Source organism: Athene noctua, chromosome 1 (genome assembly GCF_965140245.1).
Source record: "Athene noctua chromosome 1, bAthNoc1.hap1.1, whole genome shotgun sequence".
NCBI classification, from domain to species: Eukaryota; Metazoa; Chordata; class Aves; order Strigiformes; family Strigidae; genus Athene; species Athene noctua.
In genome coordinates, this window is record NC_134037.1 from 250,977,765 (window position 1) to 251,003,312 (window position 25,548).

General features: G+C 35.8%; 1 protein-coding gene across 10 annotated transcripts in view; it reads right to left on the reverse strand.

Annotated features, from left to right (window-relative positions):
- The window catches only part of CNTN5 (contactin 5), a 670,135-nt gene that overhangs the window by 180,116 nt on the left and 464,471 nt on the right, over positions 1-25,548 (reverse strand). For all 10 annotated transcript variants that reach the window (XM_074916722.1, XM_074916731.1, XM_074916703.1 and 7 more), the window contains one exon: positions 15,723-15,818. In XM_074916722.1, coding sequence (XP_074772823.1) covers positions 15,723-15,818 — 96 coding nt within the window. The remainder of the gene's footprint in view (positions 1-15,722; positions 15,819-25,548) is intronic.

Genomic DNA, 25,548 nt, shown 5'->3' on the forward strand with positions numbered 1-25,548 from the left:
TTTCATCAACCCTGTAAGCTAAGTGGTATTTCGGGTGGCAAGTGAAGACGTAACAAGAAAGTTGTCATACAAATTCCTTTAAGGCCACCTAAAACCTAAATGTACAGTCCATAAATTGGTTAAATATTTCATCTTCAAGGTCAAAACATACAAACACACATCCCACAGTTGCAATTCGGTGGAGTTATAGTGCTGTTCAAGAAATGTCTCTTCTGTGTCTTCTTTTTGCTGTGCAGTGGGAGATACAGTATTCCATGTCCTCCAGTACCCTGTTGAGAAAATCTGGCTTTTCTCTGTTTAGAATTTCCTCTGATTACTGCAATTCCACAAGATGGCAGTACTTGACGAATAAATGGTAGTGATATGAGCCAAAATCCTAGATAATCTGGTAGATTTAACAACTGTGAGGAAGTTGCTTCTTCTCTTTCTTTTATTGATAAGAAAAACAGCAAAAAGTGCACTCGAGATTACAGACTGAATTTAGTGTACATAGCTATAAACCATGAAATCTGCATGATGGCTTTGCTTTACCATTCAGAAATATTCTGTTTAAGCAAAATGAAACATAGTGAAAAATATATGCCTAAATCTCCCCTGCTGAAAATACAAACCCTTATTTTATCTCAAGTCCAGTTTTCACTTTTATCATCACATCTGCTGTTTGGATATTCTCTGTACCAGTCACAGAATAAGGGTGCAATATGTGGCACTCTCGAATGATGGAGAACACTTTACATTCAGAGTAGGGAAAGTTCCTTTTAGTTAAAGTTAATGATAACAATGGGGTGTTCCTCCGGCTTCCCACCTCAACCAGATAAATAATTTTGGTGCATTTATTTGTGCTGCTGTGGTTTATTATTAGTGCTCATTAATCCTCCAAGAAAATATTTAATGAAGGTAATTTATTTGTTGCATTGTAATGCACCCACATAAAGCAAACATATTGTTGATTTATCAGCTAGCAATGAAATTGCTTCTCTTCTGCTCTAGGGGCTCTGTATCTACTGCTCACTTACCTGAAGTACCATATTACCAATCACATATTTGACTTTGTTCAGATTTAATTACAGTGATAAATCTTCAAATATTTTCTTTCTTATAACATTCACAAAGCCAATAACTAAAAATATGGTAGAAAAGGATACAAATATTATATTGTCATTACCAGTGTACATAGCCAATACAGTCTCATTATCACAACTGACATGTAAGAAATGTAGTCTGTCATTGAAACATGTAAAGACTGATGAAATCTTTCTCATACATGTGCTCTTTAAAGAGACCACATAGCATGCAACAAAAATATGCCTTCTGCGAATGGATGATAGATTATTATGTATATTTGATTGTCACTGGTATGATTTTAATTTTAAAAATATCTGTTCCAGAAAGAATCAAAATATTGTGATCAAAAGGGCCTGCTCTTCAGGCCCTTCTTTTGCCCTCAAGACAAGATATTCTCAGCTTAGTTTTTAAAAATGTCCAATGAGTTATATTCCTAAAATTAGATCTTCAGAATAACCTGTCATCACTCAGTTAATAATTAGACAGTTTTCCTGAATATTAGTGTATAATTAATCTTTTCAATACTTTTTATTACTTATTCATTTTACCATATTGAAAGTATTGATAACACTTTATTGATGACCTCTATTAAAATTTTATAGTTGCAACAGAAGACCATTATCCTGGTGTGTATTAGGCATCTGTTTTAGAGGTTAGATTAGCCAAATCTCTTCAACTTTTTCTTAGAAGTCATGATTTCAAATTCCTTACTTGGTTTTATTGTCAACTCTACTGTTTTTGTACATCTTATAATGCAGGACCCAAAGCTGGACATAGTAATCTATTTGAGACATTAACACTATTGATAACTGGAATAACAGTCTCATGTACTCTATAGGTAGCAGTCTTCCTAGTATGTCCTTGAATTGAATTTGCCATTCTACTAAGTATTCAAATTTCTGTAGTAGCAGTATTTTTCTAAGGAAGAAGGTTGTTTAATCACATATTTCCCTTTATTCTATCTGTAAATATGATCATTGATAAGTATAATAATCTGCATTTTGCTGAATTTTGTGTTACTTGTTGCAAGCAATTTCTCCAATGTACTGATCCTTTTGGATTCTCATTCTGTGCTCTGCAGTGATTGCAATCTCTTGCAGCAAGGAGTCATCCACAAATGCGAAATATGCTTTTCTTCCCGCTAGGCCACTCACACTTTCAAAGGAAAAAAAATTAATTTTGATATGATTTATTCTTGACAAATCCATATTGGCTGTTTCCTAATAACTCATTGTCCTTTTACTGCCTAAAAATTTAGTGTCTAATATTATGTCACAGTAACTTTTCAGAATTCAAACTTGGCTTGGCTGTGGGCTGCCCTTTATTTAAAAAAACAAAGCAAACCAAATCAAAACATTTGCTTTTCTTTACATATTTCAAAATAATTTTTCAGGCACCATTATCTCTAACCTTTTCATGTAAAAAAAATAATGTTTAGACCTGTTATAATTTCAGAATGTAAGGCCATTTTGTCAAAATGTATTGTTGTCTTATAGAAGTAAATAAATGTGAAAATTATGTAAATTTATGGAAATAAAAAGCTGATTGTGGAAACAAATTTGTGATTAGGATTGAAAGAAGATTTTTAAGGAAGAAAAACACTTGGAAGAGAAAACAAAGCAGATGAACTACAAGTAGGAAGTTTTAAAAGTATTTTGAAATCAAAAGAATTCTAACAACTCTACTATTGATACTCATTTGTCATTAAGTAGGAACTGAAATCAATACTTATGTAAAATAATCCTGAATCCCCATATAAATTCATGGTCTATGCTTTATAACAGGTAATGCTGATGTCACTGCATAATGCTATAAGAAATGCAGAAAAATATTGCATGGTAAAACCCAATAAACTTAAACAGTCTAAATAAGTAATACCAGAGAACTTAATTCAGAATTTAAGCAATAGCATTGCAGCTCTTTTTATCAATACTACTGACTTAATAGAACTATTGAAACATTTATGGCCAGCAGGACTAGTGGAGTGATCATCCCTCTGTACTCAGAACTGGTGAGGCCGCACCTCTAGTACTGTGTTCAGTTTTGGGCCCCTCACTACAAGAAAGACATTGAGGGGCTGGAGCATGTCCAGAGAAGGGCAACGAAGCTGGTGAAGGGTCTGGAGAATGAGTCTTATGAGGAGCAGCTGAGGGAACTGGGGTTGTTTAGCCTGGAGAAAAGGAGGCTAGGGTAACTTTTACAGTAACAAGGGGAGACCTTATCACTCTCTACAACTACCTGAAAGGAGGTTGTGGCAATGTGGGTGTTGGTCTCTTTTTCCAAGTAACAAGCCATAGGAGGAGAGGAAACAGCCTCAAGTTGCACCAGGGGAGATTTAGATTGGATATTAGCAAAAATTTCTTCACAAAAAGCATTGTCAATCATTGGAACAGGCTGCCCAGGGAAGTGGTTGAATCACCATCACTAAAGGTATTTAAAAGATGTACAGATGTGACGTTTAGGGACATAGGACTAGATCATCTTAAGGGTCTTTTCTAACCTAAATCATTTGATGATTCTATGATAGTAATTTCCAAAGAGAAGAACTAGAGAGAATTTTTTCCAGCATTAGAAAGGCTAATCAGGAAGATCCACATCATTATTAAGTTCAGCTTAAATCTTAGATGAAATAATTCAATGACTGATAAATAGCCAATTTAAAAAGTGAGATATAATTAACAATATTGGAAGAAATCTAGTCAAACTAACTCAGTATATTTTTATTGTTCTTTTTATTGACAAAGATGGCAAAGTTTCTGTAATGTACCTAGAATTCATATTTTATAAAAGACTATGTTTGTTAAAAAGAATTGAAATAGCCTCAAGATTAACTTATTGTGCATTGAAAGGATTAAAAACTGATTACAAAACATGATAAAAGGATCAGTTTTGGAATTCTTTGTCCTCTACTGCTGAACATTGTAACAGTTAAAAACAAACCTATGCGTTTGTAATCACCGATCTACAGGAGATATAAAACTTGGCAATGACAAGTATGTAGGACAAGTCACTGGTAAACTCTGATTTGGATAACTTATTATTGTTAGAAAATTTTATGATGAAAATGTGTTGAATGTACAGTTAAACAAGTTGATTATTTCTTAATAATTTGAATGAACAAGAATTCTGTGGTAATGAGTACTGTACTCACATGAAAAGTGTGACATTGAAAATAATGAGGATATTGTTTAAGGCCCAGGAAAACACATCACTGTATAGAATATTTATATGCATAAATTATTTGCTCAACCAAAACATTCAACAGAATTTAAAGTAGTTTTTTTCTCATTTTTTTCTTTCACACTTTATATCTGTTGTTCTCTGATCATGCTATGAAATTTGATTTTCTCTAAATTTAAATGGCACTTGTGTGATAGTTATTCTGTCATGGTCTACTTTTTACCTAAGTCTGCTGCAGGGGTGAACACAATGAAAATGCATACTCCAGAGCAATGTTACCAGCAGTGAGCCCCAGAATTCTGCACCCAAGTGGGCTGCTTCATTACATGGAAATATCATTTTATGACTACTGCAATGATACCAATAGACTAACGTATTTCAAAGGCATAACTAGGACATTCATCAAAAAAAAAGCGCTCCAAATTAATAGGATGATGATCAGCCAAATGTGTGGAGTCACACTTTCAGGTGCAAGAGTGACATCTCTTTTTCAGATGAGACACAAAATCTCTGCATCACAAGCTTTCATCTACTCATCATTTAGCAACAGAAGCTCTGTTAGGTAAATTCTGTAATTTGGTTGAAAATACTCAATAGTACTCCAGTTACCAGGGTATTAGTCTCTCAAGGAGTTTATATGTATGTTTCAGTTTGGCTATTTGTACTTCTAAGACAGCAAGTAACTTGAATCTGTCACTTTATCCCTCATTCACCTTGATTCCTAATGCCAGGAAGGATTAATAGTAGCAGAAAGATTTATTTAACAAGATGTAATTTCAGGCTTCTGGGTGTAGAATTGAAAATAAAAGGCTACTGCAGATCTAGTTTATATTTCAATCCACAATCTTTTCTAACAGCCTTTCATTCTACATGCAATTGTTGTCACAGGAATTGCATTGGCAGAAACTGAGTACTCGGAGTCCATAGAGCTGCTTTGTATGGCTGCACATACTGAACTTAAGATACACCTCATCGCCTCTCTTTGTATTCTGTTAGCGCTAGGTGCTTTAATATAAATTTAAAGCTGGATCTATCTGCAGGTCAGTATTTGGTGAATTCCACCATGGCCAGGGCATGATATGATTGATGGATCTTCCTTGGGCCTGTTTCTTTGCTCCTGTGGTATTTATTATCCTAAGATCTCAAATCAACCTCAGTACTATTATCAATTTTATATGGGAAAAACTGAAGAAGATGGAAGGAAGTGACTTCCCAGCAGTCATGAATCAGGCCACAGTCAAGGTGAAACCTTCACTAACATATAATTCTTTTAATTTCTAGTATTCCTTTCTCTCCTCACCAGCTCTTTGGACATCTTCAAGAAATGCCAAAACACACAGAGAAAAAGTTATAGTCAGTGAATCCTTAGGAGCTCTGTAGATGAACATCAGAGATGGGTAGCTACCCCCTCACCCTCCCTCTGATTTTGATTTTCAAATGTTCAAAAAAACCATTAGCAGCATAAATCACATAATCCCCCAGATGCTCAAGGTCTAGTGCCCAGAACCTTCTTGGTATAGAATATTTTCTAGGCTTAAATGTACCAAAGAATGATTCCTCCATTACATCTTTCTAAACACAATGGAACATGTGAACATATGCTTCAGAAAATAACATAGAATCAAATTTATAGCCCTCAAAAGACAATTTTTAAGTATTAAGAATGACGACAGATGATATTTTAACCTTAATTAGAAAAGAATTCAAAGTGCAGATGAAGAAGATACATGTCACATTAGCAAATACCCTAGAATGCTGATAATGTTTAGCAATGTTGTATAAATAAATCACTACAAATAACCTCAACAACAATCAATCATTTAAAATTTAACATGTGGAGGCTCTTACCTGTTTCTACATACAGACAGTACACTGTTGATTCCCTGTGCACATTGTTCTGCACTACTGGAAACCTGGTGAACTGCTTCCATCCATCTTCCACTTGTCACATAATTGTTATTTAGAGATAATATATAGTCTTCGTTGTCTTACTTTCATTCTAGGGCAGTGTCCCATGATTATAATCTCTCCTCCTCAGCCCCTTAGCAATAGCAGTCAAAGTGACACCTGGTGTGTCACATTATATATAAATATCACATGGAAAAATTAGATATTTGCCCAACTCCCTGATTTTTTTTCTAAAAGAAGTATCATTATTAAAGTAATGAAAACAACAGGCAATTCTGCTGAGTATGTGCATATTTTTCAGAAGAAATTATGTTTTTCAAACCCTTTTTTTTTTACAAGTATGAAGCATGATGTTGCAGTCACAAGATTTGGACTGTTAATCAGTGCAATTCTACTATTTTCTTGAAATTTTCTTTGTAGATCATCCTCCTTTTATCCTCTGTCAAATGTGCAGTGCTCCTTCATTTCATCTTGTATTTGGCAGAGCTGAAAATAGACTTTTCAGGACTGAAACTACATAGTTTGGTAAACTAAAAGACCTTGTGGTTCTGCAGGAAAAGTCAAACTGAGACACACTGTTCATCAGTATTATGTATATCTTTCTTTCCATTCTCCCTTCTTCCTGAAATGTATCCCTGCAGTCTCCAAAGGAAGACTTTCTTAATTATTGAAAGTGGAAAATACCCTGAAAATTAATGTTTCAATACACCTGTAAACAAAGTGAAATTTTCCAGTTACAGATTCTCTGCTCTAGGGTAATAGCATCAACACAACAGAAATGGTTTTAACTGGCTAATGAAGTCATCAGCAATAATTTGAACAATATTGGAACGTTGCATGAGAACACAGGAGAAAGGAGTAAGCAATCAAATTATCAGAATTAAGTGTTGTATTAATTATTACACTGTTAAAAAGACAGCATTGTGATAAAAAATAAGTCACTTTTTCACTGTTATTGCTCTGGAAAACATCTGTTGTCAAAAGATAAATGATGGACATGTGTTGCTGCATAGGGGTTTGGATTTGACTGTAACCATTCAGGTTTTTCTCTGAACACTACCATATTATGCTCATATATTTTCAGTTATTTTCTCCTTGAAAAATCCAAGCAATTGCCTTTAACATGTTTACTGTTAAGTTATAACTACCTTCATACCAGTTACAATTGTATTGGGTAGGAAAAAAGAACAAATACACCCAGATATGTATTTCTAAACAATTTCTAGTATCTCTTTTGGAAAAGACAAATGAAAAGTAGATATCCCAACTAGGACTATTTTCATACCACTTCATTTATTTAGAACAATCTTCCTGAACTTATTAAATAAAACTATACAAAAATCTATGTCTCCATAAGCATTGTATCACCTTAAATGGTTATAAATTCACTTTCATATTTTCATACTGTATTTACAAAATAAGGAATAACTGACATTATATAGGTAAATTTGTTAATGTCATCTTATAGAATTCAGATCAGTTTAGTCTAAATCTTTCTTTTTCTGAATCAAGACTGACACCCTAACATTTTTGGTAGTCATCTCTACTACTGTTGAACTCAGTTAATCATGCCTAGTCTGGGAAGTTTAATTTTCTGAAAACTCCGCTGTTTTCATCTTTTTAAAAATCCTTTAAGATTTTCCCACAATGGTAACAGAGAGGAAAAGCTAGACTCCAGATCCTTAGAAATGAATCATTTCTCATCTCTTTCTACTTATGTTTTGTCTTCTTTCAGCTGTCTGATCAGCATTGTATTTCTGGCTTCTCCTTCGTTACATTGATTAATATATGCACTCTCTCTCTATTCTTTGCCATGGTATGAAGTGGAGAGGTAATTGGGATTAATTAGGAATTTTCTATCTTAAACAAAATGGGCTTTTTGACATTTAACTTACTGACAAGTTTGTAAAACAGTATTGTGCTGGCCACCAGCTTAGTAAAACATCAGAATTAAATAGCAAATGGATTCTAATAGGAAGGTTATTATAAGACAGTCAATTTTGGGAGAGCCTGGTGTCTCTGTGACTGTAACTGCTGTATGCTACTCTAATCTTAAAGCTATCAATGTTGGATTCCTGCTGTTTTAGAAGTTATATAGCCTGTGCCACAGAAAAACTTTTTGAAACGTCATTTCCTACTTTTACTGGTACCTTTACAATACTCATTGCAGAACTATGGTTGTGATACCATGAACATACATTTCTGTTAAACCTGGCCGGACAATGCCATCTTGTTTAATCACTAGACTGAGGAGTTCCTGATAGTTATGTCTAATTTGTTGGGACATCTCAGTAACAGACTAGTAACTTGTCTCTAGGGAAGAGGAACTTTCCCACTACAGAAACTTTTCATCATTATTGTCCCATTGTCAACCTGTAGACAAATAGCCACATATGGCTGGCACCTGAAAGGTAGTCAAGCATGAGCCTGAGGGCCAACATACTCAGTGCATTTTTAAAATTAATTAATCTCCCATGCTTCCTCCCTCTTCTCTTGGTATCATACTTTGATTTTCCTGAACTGGCAGCTGGGGTAATATTTGTTGACAATAGTGTGGCTGTGAAACTAGAGCACACATCCCTTAAGCAGAGCCCTGTCAGGGCTGCCCCTTCATCCAACATTGTGCACTGCCTTAATTGGCCAAGGTCAACCAGCTTTCTCTCACTACTGTTTCATAGTCCCTGAGGGGAAGAACAGCTCCAGTAAGAGATCCAGTGGGTGAAGGGACATTAAACTTTCAGTTTCCTGTGTAGCTTAGCATATTTTCTGAAAGAATTATTAGCGTTCTTAAGTGGCTGGGGATCATTAATTAACAGTGATAACATTTGGAAAAAATTTTTTACAAAATACCAATTTACAAGTTCCTTAGGAAAATTTACTACTGTTGGACAAAAAAAAAAAAAAAAAAAAATCTAGACTTCTATGTTGACAAAGTTTAAATCCATAATTATTTATACATATGCCTACTATACAGACATTGCCTAGAATTTGGGGCACATGCAGATCATTAAGATGTAATTAAAATCTAATAACAAAACGTTGCCAACAGACTGGGAGTAACTCCTCATTGACAAACAAAGCTTGCTACAAAGCTACCCTACAGAAAATTCCATCATTCCCAAACTCTTAAATTTCATATCCTCAAATGCATGCCTTCAACAAGATTGAGGAAGGAAAGCCTATAAAGTGCTCCAGGGAAGTCAGCAGCAAAATTACTGGTCATGTATTGAGTAATGAAAAGACCATAGGAGAAAAAAAAAAAAGGAGAAGTTAATTGTGTTTGTTCATCCCATAATGAAAACTACAGGCATAGTCATCAATCAGTTGCACAGATAAAAAATACAGATTTCTATACTGAGTTGTGTCAGGGGCCATGGACATTCAGTTTAATGATAACACACATGGGAATCTGCATTACTAGACAATAAGTTTCAAAAGCAGTCTAGTAAAAGTGATAAAATAGGGGATGCAAGAGGGAAACATCTTTATGATACTTCCAGAGAAAAACGTGGGTGAAGAGACAAGATGACCCTATGCAATTAACCCAGAATTAGGACATGAATATAGAGTATATCTAACACTTTTTTTTTCTCACATTATTGAAAAGCAAAGTTCAAGCTTCATTAGCATTCCGTTAAGGTCAAATAAACACAAAAATATAGTAAAGCCTAAGGGAGAAGTGCAAGAACGCTTTAACTCATGATAACTAATTCATTCAGCTGGTACGTGTGGCTCTCAAAACAGTGTTTTTACAACTTTTAATATGTACATTATGGTTATTTATATGTTATGGACATGTAAAAAAGTGATACAGAAGTTGTGGCATCTTGTCTTCTATGTACGACATGTTAAGGTTTTATTAAAGAAACTTTTCTGTCCTGTACGGTTAGCAATCATTTTCTAATAGCCTTACTTAAGTGGCCTGTTTCTGTCACACACCATCATGCTCCCACAATGCATTGAGTGAAGAACAAACCATAGCATGCAATTATGAAAGAAAATAGAGTTAAGATGGTTGTATGTCTTCATATAGATCCCCTTACTACAAGTCAACTGTTGGGTCTAGGACACATATTTGGCTTCCATTTTAACATTAATAGAAATCTTAAAAAACCACAAACCTCAAACTTCAGCATTCCTCTAGTTTTGCTAGTAGAAGGAGAAGCATCTGTGTACTGAACAGTTCTACCTTCCCAGAAAGGCTTGGGAGGAGATGATAGCTATGTCCAGTAATTTGACATCACCAGTTTCATACACATTCACTTCTACAAACTACTAATAGAAGGTAGTGACTAATGAATAAGTTCTGCTTAACTTAAGGGAGAGTAATGTTTGGAGGCATGACCTGTCCAGCTGTTGTTCTGGAAATACTGTGAGTGGCTAGTGCTTTGATAGGAAACAGCAAAACAGTCCTCCCTGTTCTCAAGGTGAGAAGAGAAATGTGACTTTCACGTCCACATTGGTCGCTCCTGGAAGCAAATTATGTAGCTTTCTATGACAAAGTTCATTTGAAAAGTCAGATTTGAAAAAACATATCATAGAAAAAAACCTGGATGTTACTTTACTGTTTAATACATATACTGATATCACAAATCATGGTCAGGAAGAAATCTCACCTGTAGTGACAGGTTAACATAATAAAGTAGCATCCAGTCATGTCTAGAGAGAGATGGAGATTCAGAGATCTAAGTTCATGCAGGCTTCCTATGGTTTTAAAGAAACCAGTAATGGCTAGATCTGCTTAAATATGGAAGTTCTTTAAGGCTGTGCCCTGAAATGCCACTGTGTCTGGATCCTGGGACTGAATCCACAGCCTTAAGATAACCTTGTGACCTTCATACACATCTATTAACTGCATTCACAAAAGTCAACTTAGCAAATGGAGAACCAGAGGGTGTATAGATGTCTTCAAACCAGAATTTTCTGTGTCCTGCATACAGATACCTGAGCCAATTGGCTGTAAACAAGCTAATGAGCATACTGAGGGCAGTCCAGCCCAAATATAACAATCTTATTATCATATCTAATTTGCCTGGAGAAGTTGTCTCCTAACAATTCTGTACCTGAATGAGGTAATTTAGAACCTGCCTCATTATTTCTATGTATAATTTGTGCAAAATGGGCCTAACAAGGGGAGTTCTAACTAGAGAGCTACTGCACTTCAGTTGGAATTGGTTTCCTACTTGTGGTGGAGTTGCAGTCCAAAGCTGCAGTTCTAACGCAAACAGAGCTTTCAGATAGATTCCTTTTGCAGACACTGAGCAGTGAGAAGTTATTTGTTTTTCTTTACTTCCAAAGTGGCTTTCTGTTTATGTCCAAAGTACACACAAACAGGAGCTCAGAACAACTTAGAAAAACATTATATGATGTGACTTTCTCCAATTAATATGAGGACAGGGCAGCTGTGTAAGAAACAGAACAGGACAAAAGCTCCTAGACCTTAGTAAAAAGAACTATATTTTAGCAGCTTGCCAGTTTAGCAACACACTATGCAGACGTCCAGAAGATGCATGGGAAGGACTGTGATCCCCATAGCACTAGCATTAATCATCATTGGGGGAAACATTTCTCATGAAGACGGCAGTGTTATAAAAGGGAGGCATAAAAGATGCAGCCTATAACACAGTTTCCAAACTGGGTAAGATCAGCTCTGTCCTTTAGAAAGAGATTAAAAAGAAGTTATAGTTTAACATCTGTACAGATGTTGCATGCTGTGGAAAGATTATGTGGCAGTGCTCCCTCCAGACGGCAGCATCCCTTTGAGGCAGGAAGGAGCAAGCATCTGCCTTCCCCACCGTGCATCAGCACTGTTCTCATTCTAACAATGGGAATCGTCATTCTCTATTAAGCTCATACTGAAGGCTTTGAATAAAAGCCTTAAAAAGCTCTTCCGAAAGTATTAATTCTGAGGGAAACATGTAAATCTGGATGAAATATTCCATTCATTTTTAATCTCGCTATGGTAAACCTTGTAATTAAGATGATTAAATGACTGAATAAAACCCTATATTTACATCCTTTAGAATGCCACAATGAAAAGCCATAATCCTGTTTATGGAAAAAAAGCAATACAGGCCTTTTAAAATGGAGATATCAAACAAAACTTGTTATTTAAGCAGTTGGTAATTAATGAACCTCTTGCTTAACAAGGGTATCTAAGAGTTGACTGTCTAGGAAACCCATCTTGGAGAAAAAAAATTATGGGGGTGAGTAAGAATCAAATGTTATGTTTCTGGGAAAAAACAAAGATGAAATGTTATGTTTATGGACGATCAAGCTATCCACGATTAATATATTTCACAAGGGACAATTTAAGGATTCGCATCATAAAAAAGTATTAGTGTAAAAGCTTCTGGAGTAGAGCCATCAAAACGATACAGGACTCCCAATGAAGTCAGAGGCAGCATTTTTTTGGAGTGATGATCTAGGAAAAGCAGAAGGTGAGAATCTGCTGGTGGCTGTTTGTCATAAAGAATCTGCACAAAATCCTTTTTGTTGAACGGATTTTCCTTCAACATTGTGAAAGAGGAGAAAGTGTCTCTCCCAAAAAACTCCCTCATTTTGCTGCTTATCTATTTCTCAGCAAGGATGACAATAATTTAACAAACTCATTTATAGAAACCAAGAAATATTTATCTCATCTGAATCTGCACTGCAAATACTCTGAATATATTTCAAGTGTGCTTTAAAAAAAAATTATTTCCACTGTAAAATATTTGGACAACAATCTAATGAAAACCTACATGAATAATCTATATATATCAAAAGGTTGTGTTTGCTTGTTTTTTGCATTACCTCTTGGTAATATATCACAGCATTAATAAACAGAATCAAGTCTGTATACTTGTTTTTTGATTAAATTCTTGTCAAAAGAAATTAGTGTAGAATTTTTTCAGTCAGTAGTACTTTGTAAAGACTTTTAGATTTTTCTAGAATTGTGTTCTATAAGAATGGTATGTAGGTATTATTCAATCAAAAGTATTTACTTATTTCTATTTGAAAATATGTTAATAAACCTATAGCTCTTTTAATATAGCATTCTTTCATTCTCATCTTTCTTTTTCCATAGTGATATTGTCATTTTCTAAAAGGGCTTAATCCTGAAATTCTTAGTCAAGTTTGTAAATAGTTATTGACTTCAGAGACTGAGGAATGGTGTTCTGTTGAAGGACAAATTGCTTATGAGATTGTGGAGAATGATTAGGTTTGATATTGTATCATGGATTTATCTCCTGGGATAAGTAAGTGAAAATTATTTCTAAAGGTGCTGATCAATGTGCATAAATCAATATAAAGGAGCCTGTGGTGTTCATCCACAAAAAATTCTCTATCATGAAAACCACCCCTATAACTCATGATCTTGTTAATGTTAGATATTCACACATTTCAAACATGCTTTAAATAGTTTTTTAGCTTAGATATACCCACTAAAATACCTTAATATTCTCATGAAATTTCATCTACCAAGTGATTTTAAGAGTAAAAATTTATTAGGACTGTTTAGAAGACAATACCATATTTGCAAATCAGACACAGAAACTAAAATTAAGTACCCAGAAACTGAATGCTCAAAAAAAAGAAAAAGTTCAGATATTCATGCACACAAATCCTTGAAGTTCCTTTGCTCTGCAAAAGAGTTTGTAGCTGGAAAAAGTTTCATATTTGCTGCTTAATTTCAGAATTGAATTCACACGCTTCTCCCTTAAAGTTCTGCTTTTGTCCAAAATTAGTTTTCACAAACTAACTCTGATCTGGCAGTCAATATTCATTAATGTCTTGTACTTTATTGCCAGAGTTTCAGAGTTTTACTGAAACATCACGAGGCTTGAAGGTCCGTGGAGGTAGCTCTCCCCTTTCCCAGGAGACTCCAACCACTGTACTAATACCATTTGAAGTCACATTGCAGTACCAAAAGGACTTACAGCCCATCCATATTTTGTACGTAGGGAGATGGAGGGAAATAGCGTGTGATGCTGCATTACATGACAAACAAGAGAAAGGGACACCAAGGCTCCTTCACATGAGTCTGTGTTTACATCTGTATTTCAGTGCAATTTTTCAGCTTTCAGTGATTATTCCACTGCAGAACCTTTCCTGACATAGCTATTTAAACAAAATTATGTCAACAGCAGCTCAAAATATTTTTCTGGAAGTAATTTTCCTTCTGGCATAGAATACCAGTGCTCATACAATATAAAATAAACAAACTGAACACTGTGAGCACAGTAGTTTCCACAGCACGGTTTTTGCTGGCCCACTGATGAAAATGAAAGATACTTGGTTTTCACCATCAAAGGCAATGTGTGTGTTACGGCAGAACTTTTCATTGGAATCTGTCTAAATATAAGTTTAAAAGTGTAATTTTAGGGAAAAATTTATAAAGAGTTTGATGGCATATAAGCTGCATTTTGTCGAATGACAGCTGTTAAAAGGTGTATGACTACTTCACTATTGATGCCCATCTATCCTTACACTCTCAGTTTGTTTGGGGAGATCAAATTCAGCTGTGGTGTTGAAATCTCAGTTTTTCTGCCTATGTCTTTGCCTCTCAGTTTACTTATCATAATCAAGCCTTACGATCATGCACTAAATTTCATCACATAGAGACTGTAATGTCAAACTCAGAAATAGATTATAAAGGCAACCAAAAAAAGAGAATGCAACAGAAGAGAGAAGAGAGATGTCCAGAAGACAGAAAGCATTAATTACACTGCTAATTGTGGTACAATAATAACAATAATTCCAGAATAAATAGAAACTGAACACAGTTCTCTAACAGAAACTCAGAGGGGGTTTTCTTTTCTGCAGCTCTTCCATCTGCAATGTGACTTTTTTCTAAGGCTCAAATTTGAAGGAAGAAAAGATCTTCTCGATACAGACCTCATTTCCCAAAGAGGGAAAGGATAGGCTATATTGCATCTTTTGAAAAACAAGATATTCTGTCCAGCATTGTGTCTCCAGGTGTTATATGATATGCAAATAAAAAGATGTATTTAGCTATCTGCAGACATTGCGGGAGTGACAATTTGAAAAACAAAAATGTAACCTCTCTGGATTATCTACACTCTCATTTGGGAATCCACAGGCATTTTATCGGAATTATGATATCTCTGACTTCTACAGTGATGCAGTTATACTTGAAACTGAGCTATACAGCAAGAGCAAGCAACCAAAACATGGCTGCACTACTGGAAACAAAAGACATTTTGTATTCCACAGGAGTAACTTGACACTGACATTTGGAACAATTTTTGAAGGCTTCTAAACTGAAAGAAATCTGTGACCTCAAGGCAGCATATTCACCACGTGGTACAGAAACTATTGTTACATTCAAGTTTTATACTGGGAATAAGACCGTTTTGTAACAGCAATTCTGCTGCTATTCAGTGGCATTTGCAGTATATGAGTTTTAATTACTCCTTTGGTACTCCAAAAACTGTCAACAGAACAGTGGATATTTAATGTTTGAAGTTCTGCAACCAAATACACATTGTATCTAAAATACTGAGCAACCAGTAATGAGCAAGCTGTAAAAGACCCGTGTGTATACAAGCTGCAGCCTACTGTACCTGGCGAATGAAGTGGAGGGGAGCACATCAGAACAACTCCTTGACCTTCACGTACAGAGACAGCACTTCTTGTCCGACCACTAAAATTCCCCAGATCTATCAAAAGAGCAGAGCATTTCAGTTATACACCAAAGATTTTAAATTTTGTGGCTATTGTGACTTATATATTTTTTCTTCTTGTAAAGCTGACAGTTCCTTTTTTCATACCTTAATCTATAATAGGAGGGCCTTTAAAATAAATCTATTTCCATTACAAAAAATTCCATGTTGTATCAGCATTTTATTACTCTTTTTAGTGCATTTGGATACAGTATCAGAGGAAAAGCAGCAGACAATATATATACCATTTACAAAAACATTTAATAGTGCTCTTATTTCTTTTTGCCATATCCTGTTTTTTTGTGGGTTTTTTGTTTGTTTGTTTGGTTTTTTTTCACCAGTAGGAGTGATTCATACGCAGTGAAAAAAAAAAAGTAAGAAAACTGGAGAGAACACCTTGGCTAACACATAGATTGATGATGTTAATGTCCTCTGGACAGTTCATGGCACATTGTGGTGAGAAGGGAAAATCAGTTGCATTTGTTCTAAAACCAGATCTGGTCTATAGTACATTTACTCTTTTGAAATAATTTCCTTTTCATTTCTCCAGTGTTATGGGTAAATACATTTTCCCTCCAAAAGTTTTCCTCTAGCAGGGAAATGAGGAACATTTCATTTTTTGTACAAAAACTTTTGAAGGAGGCTGTAGGGTGCTGCTATGACCAGTTCATTGTGTTTATTTAAAGCAGATCCGATTACTCTGTTTACCATAGGGAACATTGGACCTGGATTCACATTTGAGGTGGATAAATATGCTGTAGCATGCGTATCTGTGGCAGAAGGGATATGACAGCTCATTTCTGCCATCAGACTGGTGTTTTCGTCCATTCCTCCGTGCCAGAAATGCCATTTAAAGCCTCTATTTACTCAGGGTTTTTCTAGAGACATTTCTCTCTGATGTGTATCAAGATGAAGGGAGCTGCAATAAGGGTACCCAAAGATATCTTTGAAAAGGACACAGAAGCTTCAGCAAGCACTAAATGAGGATCCAAAATATGAATAGATGAGACCAGTGGGAGCATCTTTCATTGACATTCAATGACCTACAGTTGTGCCTGTTCATTTCTGCATACAGATCACAGTGCTGGTATGAGCCAGACAGCACCAAACAGTTTGAATAGGTTGACTAGAATTATTACTTCCTTAACTGCACTCAGCTGACAGTTGTCTGTCAGATATTGAAGCTCCACATCTTTCTCCATGACTAGTAGTGCATAAAACTGAAGTTCAATGATTTTCAGAAGTAATATGAGTTGATCTTTGATGGATTTCATAATGAGTGTAGGTGCACTTTTTAAGTAGAAAGAGACTCTTAATTTTTCTAAATGCTTTTCACATTTCTAAAAGATGTCTTGGGCATAGGCAGAAGCCGAAAATTTAATTGTATCTAAATTTGTACTGTCTTTGGCCAAAATAAGTGCTCTCATTTCAACAGTAGATATCATGTTTCAATAGAGAAAGGGTGGATGTCCTTCAATAGAATCTTAAATAATGGGGCAATATTCCCAAATTATAAAAATTTTTGCTAGGCAATAGTTAATGAAATATTATATTGCATTTTCACAGGTTATAATAGAGTCTGGTGTAACTTCACTTAGAAGTGTCACCTAATGGATGTTACCTGATAGTACATTCTGTAGTAATATAATTATTTTTATTTTTTGTCTAGAAAGTAGCAGCCTGATATATCCCTCCATAATCCATTGTTTTGGAGGGAAGAACAGCTTTCAATGAAAAGTTTTCTTAGTTAAGAATGTCTGGATTTTACTTGCACGCAACTTTATGTATGTTCATGTTAAGTCCTGTATTTTTCTAAAAGCAAACTGATATATCAACCAATATTGTCTGTAGTCTATAAGAAACCAATGTTTAGTTTTCATTTTAACACACAATTTAGGAATACAAAAATCTTTTTCAGTGCATTATTGCTGAGTCCTTGTAAAAACAGTATACGTCCTTAAGGATTTTTTTTCAAGGTCAATTTTTCAGGCAAGAATGACACTGAATTTCCATAAAAATGTTCTTGTAGCCTTCTTTCTCAAGAAAATATGATGAATCCTCTCTGTATGGGTGTCCTAAAACGTGGAGTTTGATTTACTCCTCAAATGCCCTCAGAGTTGCAGACTGTATTAATGAACAAACCTCAGTAGATCTAAAATGTAGACAGAACTTGAACTGATGTGCCATGGCTTCAAGAAGTTTTGAGATGTTCTGAAACCAAAAATAGCTGCTCTGTAAGAAACACATTGGCCATTTCTCTCTTTATTGTAATAGATATTATCATAGCAGTACTTCTTTTCCCAGCATCTGGAGAAAAAAAGCAAACCTTTGTTGCAGACCTCAGAAAAAGAGTTTTAATACCACTGACTACCTGAAACCCATACTGCAAGTCTGCATTATGCACTGTAAAAGGAGATTTTTTATATTTTTGTTTTAAGAAAACATTCGGGTCAGGGAATCAAATACCTGAGTAAACAAAGATATGAGTTCAGTAGTAAAAACATGCCAGTGTGAGGAGAGATTCTCTGCAATATATATAGAGTGGGACAAGGAAGCAATCTTTTCAACTTCCAAAAAGACTCTCTGAGATTTGTTTTCATGGACTGTTTCTGCAATTTCTTGTAAACCTGAAAATAAGTAATCAGAATAATCAGAAATGTTTTTATTTAAAAACCCCCAAACTTCAGTCTTTTGATTTGAGTTCCCAACTCAGTTTAAAATATTTAATTATTTTAAAAAATCTATACATTATAAATTTTCATCCTTAAGAGTAAGTTTTTACTATCTATGATGGACGACCTGGAAGCTGGTCAGCACAAAATAAGGGAAATTTGTGACATCTGAATTGTAATCTCTATAGGCAGATGCAAAAGTTTTATAGTTTTTGCTTTTTTTTTTTTTTTTTTTTTTTCCCCCTCAGGTAAATAAATGCTATTTTCCAACTAGCTATAGCAGCTCTCAAAATTTTTTGTTCCAATTTCCTGTTTTTTCATGTTCAGTGATGGACAAATATTCTCTTTTTTTTTCTACAAATGAAAACCAAGGATCTTCTTTTATAGTTAAAAGTAAGGGTATTATGTGTGACTCAACTTTCTGTTTGTTCAAACCAATTAATTTCAAACTAAAGAAGGGAGGTAACAAAGAGCTTTGAATTTCAGTCTTTTTCGCTATCTGTTCATTCTGAATTGGATTTCTTGTTAGCATACAGTGAAAAAAAGGATTAACAGGTACAGAAGCAGGGATTTAGCTGTAAAACAAATAAATGTAGGAAAGCTTAAAAGGAAGGAAAGGTGAAGGATCATGCTTGCAGCTTCCTCACATTAAAATAATAGGTCCAATATGGAAGAATCAAATCAAAGGGAAAATTAATACATTTCCTGTGAATGTCAGCTATTTCATATCTAGCCATATTGAAAAAAGAAGACAGTTACTTAAAAAGTATTCAAACCCCTATCATTTTAAAAACTCTAAAAAAATAGATAATAAAAGAAAGGGTGGTCAGAATTGGAGACTGTAACCTCTCACACAGCAGTTCAAACCATCAGTTCAGTATTCTTGCTGCAGTATAAACTTGCAACATGTGTGACATGTCAGATAGCCCCACACAGAATGAGTCTTTTCTTCATATTTTGATTATGTATACGACTGGTTCATAAGAAAATGCTTCTGCGCTCCATAGGTGTTCAACTTATGCCCTGAATGATTGGATTTATTTACCCTTATCTCAGTGCTAGCAGCAAAGGTGATAACACCCATTGCATTGTTTTCAAAGCTGTTCCTGAGGTATTAGCTACATGACTTCCATATTCTTTAACATGAGGCACAACCCTGAGCACTCTGAAAATATATAGATAAATGTCAGTCATCATTTCTAATGTAAATGTAGCATTAGCAATATATTTGCAAAACTTGCAAAAAACATTTAGGATGTAGCGTGTGTGGCAAGAGTAGCACAAACATTATGCAGTGTTACTAGAGAACAACCTGTGACACAGGAGTGATCTCCACTGTGAAAGGGAAACAGGAGAGAATTTGCAAAGCTAGTGAAGACACAAGACATTGAAACCAATGGCGTTAGTGCAACATTTTCTGGATGTTCTACTTATACTTCAGGTGTAATTAGCTCGGTGTAGTACTCGATCTTTGACAGAAGTTATAAGCTTGGGAAAAACATTCAGATCTCAGATCCAAAGCATTTGCCAGGTAGTATGGCTGTCTCTGAAGTGGCCATCTCTATTCTTCTGAAAGGAGCTGAAGTATGGGTTTCACCATACATACACATGTATTAATATGCACTATGGAAGAATGACACTCACTACAAGAGTATCAGTTTAAATAACACCCAACAGATAAAAAAAACACTTATGCAGAAGGTGAAAAGAGCAATGGATAATAAATGAGGACAATAAATGACAAAAAACTCAAAGCAGTCAAAGCCACAGAAAATCTTTGCAAGACTAGTAAAAAAATAAAAAATTAAATAAAGGGTGAAATATTTTGCCATTGACAGAAGGACTTGTACAAAAGTTCACAGATTCACAGAATCATCTAGGTTGGAAAGGACCTTGAAGATCATCCAGTCCAACCATCAACCTAGCACTGACAGTTCCCAACTACACCAGATGCCTCAGCGCTAAGTCAAACCGACTCTTCAACACCTCCAGGGATGGGGACTCCACCACCTCCCTGGGCAGCCCATTTCAATGCCCAACAACCCCTTCTGGAAAGAAATGCTTCCTAATATCCAGTCTAAACCTGCCCTGGTGCAACTTGAGGCCATTCCCTCTTGTCCTATCACTTATTACTTGGTTGAAGAGACTCATCCCCAGCTCTCTGCACCCTCCTTTCAGGGAGATGTAGAGGGCGATGAGGTCTCCCCTCAGCCTCCTCTTCTCCAGACTAAACCCCTCCAGTTCCCTCAGCCTCTCCCCGTACGACCTGTGCTCCAGACCCTGCACCAGCTCCGTTGCCCTTCTCTGGACACGCTCGAGTCATTCAATGTCCTTTTTGTAGTGAGGGGCCGAAAACTGAACACAGGAATCGAGGGGCGGACTCACCAGTGCTGAGGACAGGGGTAAGATCCCTTCCCTGTCCCTGCTGGCCACGCTATTGCTGACACAAGCCAGGATGCCATTGGCCTTCTTGGCTACCTGGGCACAGTGCTGGCTCCTGTTCAGCCGGCTGTCTATCAACCCCCCCAGGTCCCTCTCTGACTGGCAGCTCTCCAGCCACTCCTCCCCAAGCCTGTAGCTCTGCTGGGGGTTGTTGTGGCCCAAGGGCAGCCCCCGGCATTTGGCCTTATTGAAACTCCTCCAGCTGGCCTCAGCCCATGGCTCCAGCCTGTCCAGGTCTCTCTGCAGAGCCTCCCTACCCTCGAGCAGATCAACACTCCCACCCAACTGGGTGTCATCTGCAAACTGACTGAGGATGCACTCGATCCCCTCATCTAGATCATCAGTAAAGATGTTAAACAGGAGTGGCCCCAAAACCGAGCCCTGGGGGATATCACTCATGACCGGCCGCCAACTGGATTTAACTCCACTGAACACAACTCTCTGGGCCCGGCCATCCAGACAGTTTTTTACCCAGCAAAGTGTGCGATTGTCCAAGCCTCAAGCAGCCATTTTTGCCAGAAGAATGCAACGGTGTCAAAAGGTGTTGAAAGCCTTGCTAAAATCAGGGTAAATTACATCCACAGCCTTTCCCTCATCCAATAAGCAGGTCACCCTGTCATAGAAGGAGGTGAGATTTGTCAGGCAGGACCTGCCTTTCATAACCCCATGCTGACTGGGCCTGATCATCTGGTTGTCCCATGTGTTGTGTGATGGTACTCAGGATGAGCTGCTCCATCAACTTACTGGGTACCGAAGTCAAGCTGACAGGCCTGTAATTTCCTGGATCATCCTTCTGACCCTTCTTATAGATGGGCATCACACTGGCCAATTTTCAATCAGTCGGGACCTCCCCGGTCAGCCAGGACTGCTGGTAAATGATGGAAAGGGGCTTGGCGAGCACCCCAGCCAGCTCCTTCAGCACCCTCGGGTGTATCCCATCTGGTCCCATAGACCTGTGTGTGTCTGTGTGATGCTGCAGGTCACTGACTGTCTCCTGGATTGCAAAAAGTTGGAGCAGTCTTTACTACCACTTAATAGCCTCCCAATTTGCCTTCACTCTAGTTTGCCTTTTAGGCATGCATAGGAGGGATCACTCATTCTCTGTGTTCATCAGTTGGCTGTAGCTGATGAGGGCAACAGTGAAGGGGCAGGTTTTTGTCACCCAGACAATGGTCCACTGATGAGCACTATGAAATTAAAATCAGATTTTGTTTTTATTTAAGGCAATTAACACCAGATCTTGTTTTTATTTAAGGGAATTACTACTTGGTAACCTATCAAGGAAGATGTGGAAGGTTCTGTAGTTCATTATCAGTGACTTAAACTAGTCGATTCACTTTTAAAGTAGATTAGATTGGTGCAGAACAATGTCCTCTGCCAGCCCAATTCAGTGAGCTTAAATTATTTTATGTGCAAATTTATTATGGAGTTTAAAATGGACATTGTATGATAGGTATTAAAATGTTTAAAGACATGTTCTGAAGATATCTAAAGACAAGTATAAAGCAGGCAGTATTCTTTCCAATAAGGTAAAAATAGCTCTACACAAGGTAAAATTCTTCTGTCAGGCCAAGGACAAGCTTATTCATTGCATTGTCACTACAGAGAGGGTAGCCTTCCTCTCCTTGCATTTGAAAGACAGGACTAAGAAATAGACCTTGAGCTGGAATTTTAGCTCTTTAAAAAAGGTAAGATTTACAGAGAAAAGGATTCCATTCAAAACATGTTTTTCAAAATTCCATTATAATCTAAATCAAAAACATGGTTTGACTGTACACTCTGAACAATGGGAAATATAAATGTTGTGCTTAATAGCCCATAAACGCAGACTGTAGAAGAATGAAAGGTAGGTATTAAAAAGAAATGACATGTGCCATTGTATAGGGAACTTTTAAACTGGATGAATTAAATACAATACTCACAGGATATCAAGATTTCCAAAGAAATTAATAGATCATTTTCTACTGACATACACCTATTTTCTAGGAATACCAGATTAAATAGGTGGAGCTGTATTATTACTCACTCATTGGACCTAAGACTAACTTTTAATATTGAAGATATTAACTAGAAAAGCTGTGAAAGGAAGCTCAAACAAGAAGATTTCTGCCATGACAGAAACATCATCTCACCATGGTTAATGGGAAAAGCATACATCTTGAACTTTTAAAAATCACATTACCATATGACTTTTAGGTGACAAAATAAGGGCAAGATTCAAGCACTTTAGAATGTATCATGCTTATTATCATTGCTGCTGTTATTATTTATTACCAGCAAGCTTTTGAATCCTTCATGGATCATCAGTCTGACATGACCTGAAAAAGGTCATTTTTTTTCTCTAAGAAGTCACTATGCAAGCATATAACGAGACACAACAGAAACAGAATACAGAGAAGCAATGATGTGTTTTGAGCCTGTATGCCTGCCACTCTGTGTCTCTGTATATCTGCAGACCCACTGAAGAGTTCTAAGGAAAGGTGGTAGTTATACAGATGTTTTCAGGGAGTGCCAACAAAAGATGACAAGGAAAAAGAAAATTTAAAGACTACTGTCTGAAAATGTAAAAGATGAAGAAGACCCAAGATACTGTATTTTCTTGTATTTAGATCAGCATCTTCCAGAATCTTTCTCAGATACTACAACAAAGTTTTTTTTTTCTCAGAAAAAAAACAGAAGTCATTAAGGGATCTTTGAACAATGGTGGTCTTTAGCATGTTCTTGTAAAAGTAAAGAATTTTCTTCCTACCATGCTGTCAGCGTGAACTAAAATATCTATATGCTATTGATTCATCAGCTCTGAACTAAATTTTCACTAGGAAATGCAGAGGAGTAGTCAACTAAAGGAACATTTTTTTTCCTGTCCTTAATGACATTTATACATACATAAATTATATATATATATAGCATAACAATTCAAAAATACCTGGCCTATTGCAGTCAGCAATATTATCTTGTTTGTCTATTTTCATCTATCTCTCTATGTCTAGCTGTTTTATCTTTAAGTAGAGAACAGCTTTTTGTACTTTCCACATTTCCTATCACAGAGAAGTCATGAATCCAGAAATGTGGCTAATACATGCTACCATAATACAATTTATTGTAGCAATATTCTAGTGAAGATAAGAAATATATAGAACTATTTCTTAAAGTGATTTATTGATTCATGTATGATAGTATAATAATTTCTTCCCTTTTAATTTCGTTCACAAATGAATTACTATTTATATTTATTTTATATTAATTAGAATATTTGAACTTTTTACAAAAGGCAAAAAATAACTTTTGCCCCTATTCACTATGTAATACCTGTTAAAAGGCAACACTGCTTTTCAATTAAAATATTCACTACCTGTGATCCTACACAGATTTTAGTTATAAATTGATATGCTTCTTCCACAGTTTTCTCTCGACCAGCTACTCACTTTTTGATATAATCTAGTCATTCATGGAAGGGTACCTCAGGAGTCTACTGGGAGCTTTGAAGAATTTTTTATTATGCTACACCTAGTTTCAATACCATCAATGAATACTATCAGTATCATCAATAAAGCTTAATTCATCCCAGAGCCTTGAAGAAGAAAGGGAATTTATAGATATCAAAAACTCCCTGAACTTCAGTAGGATTTTTGAACTCATAAATCCTGAAGTACCAGATCAAAGTGAATTAGAAGAAATATTTACATACAGAATAAAATAACAAGATTATGTTGAAAATTATAGAGCTGCTATATGATTCAACTTGATATGTTAATTTTACGGTATCTGGGATGTTTGTGGTTGCAGTTGTTGATGGTTATGATTAATTAACTACAATCATTCTTTGTCTGTCAGGTTTCATCTATTTTCACGAGTTATTTCAGCATGCTTCTCAGCTGTCTTTCATAGCTGCATGCTGCAATATCAAGGCAAAACACTGAACCAAGTGGAAATATTATAATTAAGACTTTTTCATCCTTTTATTCCATTTGTCATTTAGGAGGAACAGTTAAAACCAAACAAACAAAAAAAACCACCAGTCTTAAGTAATAAAAGAAAGGAAAGATTTTCAAATACAGTTGCCAACATTTAATCACCAAAATAAAGTGGGTCAATAAATGGTACTGTTTCCAGAGCTTCTGAGAAAATACATTTTCCCTTGAGTGATATATGAATGTATTTTTTTGTAAACACATTGTTTTACATGATGTCATCTGTTTCTTGAGAAACACACATTTCTATGTGCATCATTTTTAATATACCTTCCTGGCATTGAGTGGTCTACTAACCTGTATAAACTTTATTTACTTGATATAGATAATTCTACTTTTTTAACTTTTTTCCTTTGTACTTATGAGTGTTTTTTTCCTTTTTCTTATTTGCTCTTTTAGTCACTTTTTTCAATTAATTCCAAAGATTCAAGGATATATTGCAAACACCATTTAATATTTTGTGACTTTTTGTTCCTTTAATTAGTGACTAAAGATAACAATGCCAGTTAGAATTTTGCATGATTAAACACTGAATGACTAGAACAGTAGAGTTCTTATCATATGATGTCATATAGAATTGACAGTGACTAATCTTCTCCCTATACTTTACTGGAAAATCACTATGTAGGTGTTGTGGTTCAC